Source organism: Oncorhynchus tshawytscha, linkage group LG03 (assembly GCF_018296145.1).
Source record: "Oncorhynchus tshawytscha isolate Ot180627B linkage group LG03, Otsh_v2.0, whole genome shotgun sequence".
NCBI lineage: Eukaryota > Metazoa > Chordata > Actinopteri > Salmoniformes > Salmonidae > Oncorhynchus > Oncorhynchus tshawytscha.
In genome coordinates, this window is record NC_056431.1 from 5477096 (window position 1) to 5489016 (window position 11921).

Below are 11921 nucleotides of genomic sequence, written 5' to 3' on the forward strand. Positions count from 1 at the left end.
CTCCTCTATTCTCTCTCTACCACTTCCACTACCTCTACCTCCTCTATTCTCTCTCTACCACTTCCACTACCTCTACCTCCTGTATTCTCTCTCTACCTCTTCCTCTACCTGCTCTAATCTCTCTCTACCTCTACCTCTTCCACGACCTCTGCATCCTGTATTCTCTCTCTACCTCTTCCTCTACCTGCTCTAATCTCTCTCTACCTCTACCTCTACCTCCTGTATTCTCTCTCTACCTCTTCCTCTACCTCCTGTATTCTCTCTCTACCTCTTCCTCTACCTCCTCTACTCTCTCTCTACCTCTTCCTCTACCTCCTGTATTCTCTCTCTACCTCTTCCTCTACCTCCTCTATTCTCTCTCTACCTCTTCCACTACCTCTACCTCCTGTATTCTTTCTCTACCTCTTCCTCTACCTGCTCTAATCTCTCTCTACCTCTACCTCTTCCACGACCTCTGCCTCCTGTATTCTCTCTCTACCTCTTCCTCTACCTGCTCTAATCTCTCTCTACCTCTTCCTCTACCTCCTGTATTCTCTCTCTACCTCTTCCTCTACCTGCTCTAATCTCTCTCTACCTCTTCCTCTACCTCCTGTATTCTCTCTCTACCTCTTCCTCTACCTCCTCTATTCTCTCTCTACCACTTCCACCTGCTCTACCTCCTGTATTCTCTCTCTCTACCTCTTCCTCTACCTCCTGTATTCTCTCTCTACATCTTCCTCTACCTCCTCTATTCTCTCTCTACCTCTTCCACTACCTCTACCTCCTGTATTCTCTCTCTACCTCTTCCTCTCTACCTCCTGTATTCTCTCTCTACATCTTCCTCTACCTCCTCTATTCTCTCTCTACCTCTTCCACTACCTCTACCTCCTGTATTCTCTCTCTACCTCTTCCTCTACCTCCTGTATTCTCTCTCTACATCTTCCTCTACCTCCTCTATTCTCTCTCTACCTCTTCCACTACCTCTACCTCCTGTATTCTCTCTCTACCTCTTCCTCTACCTCCTGTATTCTCTCTCTACATCTTCCTCTACCTGCTCTAATCTCTCTCTACCTCTTCTTCCACTACCTCTGCATCCTGTATTCTCTCTCTACCTCTTCCTCTACCTGCTCTAATCTCTCTCTACCTCTTCCTCTTCCACCTCTGCATCCTGTATTCTCTCTCTACCTCTTCCTCTACCTCCTCTATAATCTCTCTCTACCTCTACCTCTACCTCTACCTCCTCTAATCTCTCTCTACCTCTTCCTCTACCTCCTGTATTCTCTCTCTACCTCTTCTTCCACTACCTCTACCTCCTGTATTCTCTCTCTACCACTTCCTCTACCTCTACCTCCTGTAATTCTCTCTCTACCTCTTCCTCTACCTGCTCTAATCTCTCTCTACCTCTCTCTCTCTACCTCTACCTCTTCCACGACCTCTGCATCCTGTATTCTCTCTCTACCTCTTCCTCTACCTGCTCTAATCTCTCTCTACCTCTTCCTCTACCTCCTGTATTCTCTCTCTACCTCTTCCTCTACCTCCTCTATTCTCTCTCTACCACTTCCACTACCTCTACCTCCTGTATTCTCTCTCTACCTCTTCCTCTACCTCCTGTATTCTCTCTCTACCTCTTCCTCTACCTCCTCTATTCTCTCTCTCTACCTCTTCCACTACCTTCTACCTCCTGTATTCTTTCTCTACCTCTTCCTCTGTATTCTCTCTAATCTCTTCTCTACCTCCTAATCTTCCACCCTTCTGCATCCTGTATTCTCTCTCTACCTCTTCCTCTACCTGCTCTAATCTCTCTCTACCTCTTCCTCTACCTCCTGTATTCTCTCTCTACCTCTTCCTCTACCTGCTCTAATCTCTCTCTACCTCTTCCTCTACCTCCTGTATTCTCTCTCTACCTCTTCCTCTACCTCCTCTATTCTCTCTCTACCACTTCCACTACCTCTACCTCCTGTATTCTCTCTCTACCTCTTCCTCTACCTCCTGTATTCTCTCTCTACCTCTTCCTCTACCTCCTCTATTCTCTCTCTACCTCTTCCACTACCTCTACCTCCTGTATTCTCTCTCTACCTCTTCCTCTACCTGCTCTAATCTCTCTCTACCTCTACCTCTTCCACTACCTCTACCTCCTGTATTCTCTCTCTACCTCTTCCTCTACCTCCTCTATTCTCTCTCTACCTCTTCCTCTACCTCCTCTATTCTCTCTCTACCTCTTCCACTACCTCTACCTCCTGTATTCTCTCTCTACCTCTTCCTCTACCTCCTGTATTCTCTCTCTACATCTTCCTCTACCTGCTCTAATCTCTCTCTACCTCTACCTCTTCCACGACCTCTGCATCCTGTATTCTCTCTCTACCTCTTCCTCTACCTGCTCTAATCTCTCTCTACCTCTACCTCTTCCACGACCTCTGCATCCTGTATTCTCTCTCTACCTCTTCCTCTACCTGCTATAATCTCTCTCTACCTCTACCTCTACCTGCTATAATCTCTCTCTACCTCTACCTCTACCTGCTATAATCTCTCTCTACCTCTTCCTCTACCTGCTCTAATCTCTCTCTACCTCTACCTCTTCCACGACCTCTGCATCCTGTATTCTCTCTCTACCTCTTCCTCTACCTGCTCTAATCTCTCTCTACCTCTACCTCTACCTCCTGTATCTCTCTCTACCTCTTCCTCTACCTGCTATAATCTCTCTCTACCTCTTCCTCTACCTCCTGTAATCTCTCTCTACCTCTTCCTCTACCTCCTGTATTCTCTCTCTACCTCTTCCTCTACCTGCTCTAATCTCTCTCTACCTCTTCCTCTACCTGCTCTAATCTCTCTCTACCTCTTCCTCTACCTCTACCTGCTCTATTCTCTCTCTACCTCTTCCTCTACCTCTACCTGCTCTATTCTCTCTCTACCTCTTCCTTTACCTCTACCTTCTCTATTCTATCTCTACCTCTTCCTCTACCTCTACCTGCTCTATTCTCTCTCTACCTCTACCTCTTCCTCTACCTCTACCTCCTCTATTCATTCTCTACCTCTTCCTCTACCTCCTCTATTTTCTCTCTACCTCTTTGTCTATCTCTACCTCCTCTATTCTCTCTCTACCTCTTCCTCTACCTGCTACCTCCTCTATTCTCTCTCTACCTCTACCTCTTCCTCTACCTGCTCTATTCTCTCTCTACCTCTTCCTCTACCTCTACCTCCTCTATTCTCTCTCTACCTCTTCCTCTACCGCTACCTGCTATATTCTCTCTCTACCTCTTCCTCAACCTCTACCTCCTCTATTCTCTCTACCTCTTCCTCTACTTCCTCTATTCTCTCTCTACCTCTACCCCCTCTATTCTCTCTCTACCTCTTCCTCTACCTCTACCTCCTCTATTCTCCCTCTACCTCTACCTCTTCCTCTACCTCCTCTATTCTCTCTCTACCTCTTCCTCTACCTCTACCTCCTCTATTCTCTCTCTACCTCTTCCTCTACCTCCTCTATTCTCTCTCTACCTCTACCTCTACCTCCTCTATTCTCTCTCTACCTCTTCCTCTACCTCTACCTCCTCTATTCTCTCTCTACCTCTTCATCTACCTCTACCTCCTCTATTCTCCCTCTACCTCTACCTCTTTCTCTACCTCCTCTATTCTCTCTCCACCTCTTCCTCTACCTGCTCTATTCTCTCTCTACCTCTTCCTTTACCTCTACCTTCTCTATTCTATCTCTACCTCTTCCTCTACCTCTACCTGCTCTATTCTCTCTCTACCTCTTCCTCTACCTCTACCTCCTCTATTCTCTCTCTACCTCTTCCTCTACCTCTACCTCCTCTATTCATTCTCTACCTCTTCCTCTACCTCCTCTATTTTCTCTCTACCTCTTTCTCTATCTCTACCTCCTCTATTCTCTCTCTACCTCTTCCTCTACCGCTACCTCCTCTATTCTCTCTCTACCTCTACCTCTTCCTCTACCTGCTCTATTCTCTCTCTACCTCTTCCTCTACCTCTACCTCCTCTATTCTCTCTCTACCTCTTCCTCTACCTCTACCTCCTCTATTCTCTCTCTACCTCTTCCTCAACCTCTACCTCCTCTATTCTCTCTCTACCTCTTCCTCTACCTCTACCTGCTCTATTCTCTCCCTACCTCTACCTCTTCCTCTACCTCCTCTATTCTCTCTCTACCTCTTCCTCTACCTCTACCTCCTCTATTCTCTCTCTACCTCTTCCTCTACCTCTACCTCCTCTATTCTCTCTCTACCTCTTCCTCTACTTCCTCTATTCTCTCTGTACCTCTTCCCCCTCTATTCTTTCTCTACCTCTTCCTCTACCTCTACCTCCTCTATTCTCCCTCTACCTCTTCCCTTACCTCCTCTATTCTCTCTCTACCTCTTCCTCTACCTCTACCTCCTCTATTCTCTCTCTACCTCTTCCTCTACCTCTACCTCCTCTATTCTCTCTCTACCTCTTCCTCTACTTCCTCTATTCTCTCTGTACCTCTACCCCCTCTATTCTTTCTCTACCTCTTCCTCTACCTCTACCTACTCTATTCTCCCTCTACCTCTTCCTCTACCTCCTCTATTCTCTCTCTACCTCTTCCTCTACCTCTACCTCCTCTATTCTCTCTCTACCTCTTCCTCTACCTCCCTCTATTCTCTCTCTACCTCTTCCTCTACCTCTACCTCCTCTATTCTCTCTCTACCTCTTCCTCTACCTCCCTCTATTCTCTCTCTACCTCTTCCTCTACCTCTACCTCCTCTATTCTCTCTCTCCCTCTTCCTCTACCTCCTCTTTTCTCTCTCTACCTCTTCCTCTACCTCTACCTCCTCTATTCTCTCTCTACCTCTACCTCTTCCTCTACCACCTCTATTCTCTCTCTACCTCTTCTATTCTCTCTTTACCTCTACATCCTCTATTCTCTCTCTACCTCTTCCTCTACCTCTACCTCCTCTATTCTCTCTCTACCTCTACCTCTTCCTCTACTTCCTCTATTCTCTTTCTACCTCTTCCTCTACCTCCTCTATTCTCTCTCTACCTCTTCCTCTACCCCTACCTCCTCTATTCTCTCTCTACCTCTTCCTCTACCTCTACCTCCTCTATTCTCTCTCTACCTCTTCCTCTACCTCTACCTCCTCTATTCTCTCTCTACCTCTACCTCTACCTCCTCTATTCTCTCTCTCTTTCTATTTCTCTGTCTGTCTCTCTCTTTCTTTCTCTCTCTCTCTCTACCTCTTTCTCTGTCTACGTCTCTCTCTCTCTCTCTTAATATTCCGCTTTCTTGAGCCTCTCTTCAAACCTAGAACTGTCAGTAAATCCCACAGGAGTTATCTATCTCTGTCTTCCTCTCCATGTCTCTAAATCCTCCTCCTCTCTTCATAATGACTCTCCTCACAACACTCAGGGGTTCAATATTTCAACCTTTCTCACTCCATCCATCTTTTTGTATTCAACTTTCTCTATAGTTAATCTTTCTATCCCTTTTTCAATTCAATTCTAGGGGCTTTATTGGCATGAGAAACATATATATTACACTGCCAAACCAGGTGAACTAGATACAAAATGAACAGTAAACATTACACTCAAAAAAGTTCCAAAATAATAAAGACATTTCAAATGTCATATTATGTCTATATACAATGTTGTAACAATGTGCAAATAGTTAAAGTACAAATGGGAAAATAAATACACATAAATATAGGTTGTATTTACAGTTGTGTTTGTTCTTCACTGGTTGCCCTTTTCTTGTGACAACAGGTCACAAACCTTGCTGCTGGGATGGCACACTGCATTCTGGTATTTCACCCAATACATACGGGAGTTTACCAAAATTGGATTTGTTTTCTAATTCTTGGTGGGTCTGTGTAATCTGAGGGAAATACGTGTCACTAATATGGTCGTACATTTGGCAGGAGGTTAGGAAGTGCAGCTCAGTTTCCACCTCATTTTGTGGGCAGTGTGCACATAGCCTTTCTTCTCTTGAGAGCCAGGTCTGTCTACGGCAGCCTTTCTCACGTGTCAGTTTTTCTCCCACTCCCTCATCACTATATACTGTATACAGTATATATCTCCTCATTTCTCCCTCATTCTCAGAGATAGAGCTTGAGCATTCTGGGACAGACAAGAGTGTCATAACATTCATGACCCTCCCGCCCTGGGGTCCCGCCCCCTTGTCTCGTATTCAAATCTATGCCATCATTAGCCTGTCACTTATCAGTCTGTGGGCGTGCCAGCCAATGGCTGAGTGGGCAGTGAGGTGTCAGAATGTGCTCTGGGGTCAGAGGCCAGGCCCATTAGCCAAATGAGATTCATATCAACCAGCAGAGCAGCTGTCACATGCTGAGGGGAACACGGACCAAACGTGACATGCTTTACTGTACACCTGAGGGAGAGAGAAGGAGGGAGAGAGAAGGAGGGAGAGAGAAGGAGGGAGAGAGAAGGAGGGAGAGGGAGAGAGATAATTAATGTGTGGATGTGTGTGTGGAAGGAGTTTGATTTTTCTCTCAGTCCTTTATTTCATGTGTATATTTGTGTTCTATGTGTAATAATCTCTCTCTCTCTCTCAGGGTGGGAAGAAAGGGGAGAACTTTGACAAGTTCTTCACAGCGGCTCCGTCCGTGCTGACACCCTCTGACCCTGACGTTCTGGCGGCCATTGACCAGGAAGACTTCCTGGGCTTCTCCTTCATTAACCCTGAGCTCGCCCCCCCGACCCTCACTGCCATCTGAGGGGGGCAGCTCTGTCTCTCTCCACCCACACTTTTTTGAAGGGCACGACTCTGTTTCGCTCTGCTCTCCGCTCTTTCGGAGGGGGCAGCTCTCTGTATTTTTATCCTCTTCTCTTGGTCTGAAGGGAGCAGCTCTGTCTCTCTCTATCCTCTCTGTCTGAAGGGGGGGGGAGCTCCCCACACATTCCCCTCACCGCCTAACAGTCATTTTCTAAAGAAAATAAGTTAAAAACAGAGAATAGCACACAATTTAAACACAAACAATCAGTATACACAACCTACAGATAACTCTCCCTCTGTGCTATACTCTAGAGCCTGAGTTCATGGCTTATTTTTCAGAGGAAAATCTGTGTGATACGGGGATGTATGGGCAGATTAGTGGTACAAGTCAAATAAACACATTTAGTTGATGCAATGCATACAAAACAACATTACTGTTATTTAAAGATGATGCAGTTCATTGCAAACAGATACTGTAAGATGACACTGAATCTGACTTAAATCTGTAGTGGTTTTAAGGTAAATGTATTTTATGACATGGTATCATGCTATTGTGGTATCAATATCAGATCTATTACATAGAAATACAGCTAGAGCTGTCTATATGCCACATGTATAATCTATTCCATAGAAATACAGCTAGAGCTGTCTATATGCCACATGTATAATCTATTACATAGAAATACAGCTAGAGCTGTCTATATGCCACATGTATAATCTATTACATAGAAATACAGCTAGAGCTGTCTATATGCCACATTTATAATCTATTACTTATGAAATTAATTACCTCTGATATTATGTAAAGCAGTATTTCTTGTGTCATGTAATGTCATATTGTGTTCTATTACATTGTTCTATTATATTATTACCAAAAATTGGTCCTTGTTTTGTGTTTCCAATTTAACTTCAATCCATTGATGATATAATTGTGATATATAGCTAGAAACCTAGAAGATGGGAAAAGAAATCAAATCAATCATTATATATTACTGCTTGAAGAAAAGTTGCTCCTAATCAGTGATCTGGGATCAGATTCCCCTACCTACCCCCAGTCCTAACTATAACCGTTAGACGAGGTGAGGTGAATGGTAACCATTCATGAAAATGAAACCATCTAACCCTGTGTTCTGAGGTTAAGGGTTATTTTAACTAACTACATGATTACTTATTCTCCCATCTCCATCAACAAATAAAATATTTTCCACCAGATATGAGGACTACCAAGTCAACCATCTGATTGATGTTTCCATACTGCACAGCTATGCCCTGTCAGCCTTACACATTGTCATCTCTCATTCTATTCCTAGATCAGTTGCTATATTTCTTCACTTTCTTGCTGATTTGACACTTTGACCTGGACCCAAATTGAATGTGAAAGCGCTAACTCAGGTCCAACTGAGCTAACTGACCCGGGTTGGCACTACATCAGACACGTGACCTGAGACTACCCAGGATATCTGAGATGAGGAGAGGACGGTTTTATAATGTGATGTGGCATTCAGTGGACATTTTGGCTGAGGTCCACCAAGCAGTGACAGAGTAAATACATCTCATAAGGTTTTGTTCCATTTCTTGCTGAGACTAGCCAGAATGTCTGAGATAAAGGAGGAGAAGACTGTTTTAACATGCGATGTGGACCTCAGTGGCCATTTTGGCTGAGGTTCACCAACCAGTGACAGAGTGACAGGGAGTAACACATCTCAGAAGGAAATGTAGTAAGGAGTTAGGAGTTAGGAGTTGGTTAGCATGGTTAGGACATTTTCAGTAGCGTTGGGATTCAGTGAGCTACAATGCTTCATGTTAAGCCCCAACTAATAATATGCTTATATGCTAGCATGTAACAAATCAAATCACATTTTATTTGTCACATACACATGGTTAGCAGATGGTAATGGTCACATACACATGGTTAGCAGATGGTAATGGTCACATACACATGGTTAGCAGATGGTAATGGTCACATACACATGGTTAGCAGATGGTAATGGTCACATACACATGGTTAGCAGATGGTAATGGTCACATACACATGGTTAGCAGATGGTAATGGTCACATACACATGGTTAGCAGATGGTAATGGTCACATACACATGGTTAGCAGATGGTAATGGTCACATACACATGGTTAGCAGATGGTAATGGTCACATACGCATGGTTAGCAGATGGTAATGGTCACATACACATGGTTAGCAGATGGTAATGGTCACATACACATGGTTAGCAGATGGTAATGGTCACATACACATGGTTAGCAGATGGTAATGGTCACATACACATGGTTAGCAGATGGTAATGCGAGTGTAGTGAAATGCTTGTGCTTCTAGTTCCGACCATGCAGTAATATCTAACAAGTAATCTAACAATGTCACAACAACTACCTTTTACACACAAGTGTAAAGGAATGAATAAGAATATGTACATATAAATATATATGGATGAGCGATGGCTGAACGGCATAGGCAAGGTGCAGTAGATGGTATAGAATACAGTATAGACATATGAGATGAGTAATGTAGGGTATGTAAACATTATATAAAGTGGCATAGTTTAAAGTGACTAGTGATACATTTATTACATCCAATTTTTAATTATTAAAGTGGTTATCTTATATTAACATTGTTATCTTATATGAGATCGCATGTAATATTGTTACAACTTTTGTAGATTTTAATTTACGTAAGTAGTTTAGTTTTATTTAAATTAGATTAGATCAAGTCCTCATTCTTAGTTGGCACATTCCCTGTACGGGTCTATACTCTAGTGTACTGTACTACATTGTAAGGTGCTATATTGTACTGTGCTGTACGGTAATTTTCTGTGTAAGGACATTGATCCACCACTGATAAGGTTTAAATGTGGGACAGGTCAATACATGGAAACATAATCATGACGTATTCATGTTCTGTCGTTAAAATATACTTGACCTGGAGAGTGTTGCCAAGCAAAGTTCTGGACTGTTTTATATTACATCTAGGATCCCCATTATGGTCTGTTACACCAGAATTAGTCTAAGTTATTAGTGAGGAGAAAACTGTCAAATATTTGTATACTTATGAAAACATAGTCATGTGAACTATTGTAATCCTGGTGAAATTATATACAGAGTCCTTATTGCCCTTTGTGCTGTTGTCTGTTGCCCAATAATGTTTTACCATGTTATGTTGCCTTCATGTTGTGTTGCTACCATGTTGTTGTCATGTTGTGTTGCTACCATGCTGTGTTGTCATGTGTTGCTGCTATACTATGTTGTTATCTTAGTTCTCTCTTTACGTGGTGTTTACATTTGTATACCATCACATACTGTATCTCTATTAGGGAATACTTTGGAACAGATCTCCACATTTAAAATCCCTTGGAGATGTTTTTAGTCTTCTATGTCCACAATAGAATTCAGAGCTGTTACTGTCGGCTACTTTAAAGGGTCAACCAGTTTTGAGTGGTCATCATCACCCAAGGTCAGTTTGGGTTCAGGGTCAAACAGAAAGGGATTTGTGTAGATAGATAGATAGATAGATAGATAGATAGATAGATAGATAGATAGATAGATAGATAGATAGATAGATAGATAGATAGATAGATAGATAGATAGATAGATAGATAGATAGATAGATAGATAGATAGATAGATAGATAGATAGATAGATAGATAGATAGATAGATAGATAGATAGATAGATAGATAGATAGATAGATAGATAGATAGATAGATAGATTACTACAGTACACATCTATGAGTTGTAGATATTAAAATCATAGAAGATTTTAAGTTATGCATTTATCATTTATCTGTATATTTATTAGTTGGGTTATTTCATGTTTTGTGTATTGGGAATACATCAAAAATCCTAATAAAATGAACTGGAAAGTCTGAAAAATACTTTTGTCCAATGTTTATGCCTCTAAATGTCTGAATCATGAAAGTGTCAACATAGTGTGTAATTAACTTACTGTCTGTACTAACATGTTCTAGTTCCACTCTTAACCAACAATCCATCACACCCTCTTTCCCAAGCCTTTTGTCAATCTTCACACACACACACACACACACACACACACACACACACACACACACACACACACATCCACATGTAAGGTCCTCTTAATGTACTGTGGTAGTTGTCGAACCAGCAAAACCACCATCCCCGTGTCTCAATTTCACTCCCTGTCATCGTCCTTCCCTCGCTGCTGTCCTCGCTGCTGTCCCCCCTTCACTCAAACCCGCACCATCACGATGGGAGTACTATGTCCCCATAGAGATCTGTGTTATAACAATTTGACCTTCACATTAGAATCTCATCAACTTCTTTCTCTCCCTCTCAACCTCCCTACTCTCTCTCTTCCTCTACCTGCATCCTCTGTCACTCACTCTCTTTTACCTCTCTGTCCATCCTCTCTCTGTCTCTGCCTCCCACCTCACCTGCTCTCTCTTTCTCTGCCTCCCACCTCCTCACCTGCCCTCTCTTTTGCTGCCTCCCACTTCCTCACTAGCTCTCTCTTTCTCCACCTCGCACCTCCGCTCTAGCTCTCTCTTTCTCTGCCATCCACCTCCTCACTAACTCTCTCTTTCTCTGCCTCGCACCTCCTCACTAGCTCTCTCTGTCTCTGCCTCCCAACTCCTCACTAGCTCTCTCTGTCTCTGCCTCCCACCTCCTCACTAACTCTCTCTTTCTCTGCCTCGCACCTCCTCATTAGCTCTCTCTTTCTCTGCCTCCCACCTCCTCACTAGCTCTCTCTGTCTCCTCCCACCTCCTCACTAGCTCTCTCTTTCTCTGCCTCCCACCTCCTCACTAGCTCTCTCTTTCTCTGCCTCCCACCTCCTCACTAGCTCTCTCTGTCTCTGCCACCACCATCTTACTAGCTCTCTCTTTCTCTGCCTCCCACCTCCTCACTAGCTCTCTCTGTCTGTCTCTGCCTCCCACCTCCTCACTAGCTCTCTCTGTGTCTGCCTCCCACCTCCTCACTAGCTCTCTCTGTCTCTGCCTCCCACCTCCTCACTAGCTCTCTCTGTCTCTGCCTCCCACCTCCTCACTAGCTCTCTCTTTCTCTGCCTCCCACCTCCTCACTAGCTCTCTCTTTCTCTGCCTCCCACCTCCTCACTAGCTCTCTCTGTCTCTGCCTCCCACCTCCTCACTAGCTCTCTCTTTTTCTGCCTCCCACCTCCTCACTAGCTCTCTCTTTCTCTGCCTCCCACCTCCTCACTAGCTCTCTCTTTCTCTGCCTCCCACCTCCTCACTAGCTCTCT

At 43.7% G+C, this 11921-nt stretch overlaps 1 protein-coding gene across 1 annotated transcript in view; it reads left to right on the forward strand.

The window, feature by feature from the left end:
• Positions 1 to 8589, forward strand: part of LOC112239941 (protein kinase C alpha type-like) — a gene marked incomplete at its 5' end in the record, with an annotated part of 38985 nt that extends 30396 nt beyond the window's left edge. Inside the window, one exon of the mRNA XM_042306432.1 lies at positions 6516 to 8589. Within this exon, the coding sequence (XP_042162366.1) occupies positions 6516 to 6677 (162 nt within the window). The remainder of the gene's footprint in view (positions 1 to 6515) is intronic.
• Between the last annotated feature and the right edge of the window lie 3332 nt (positions 8590 to 11921).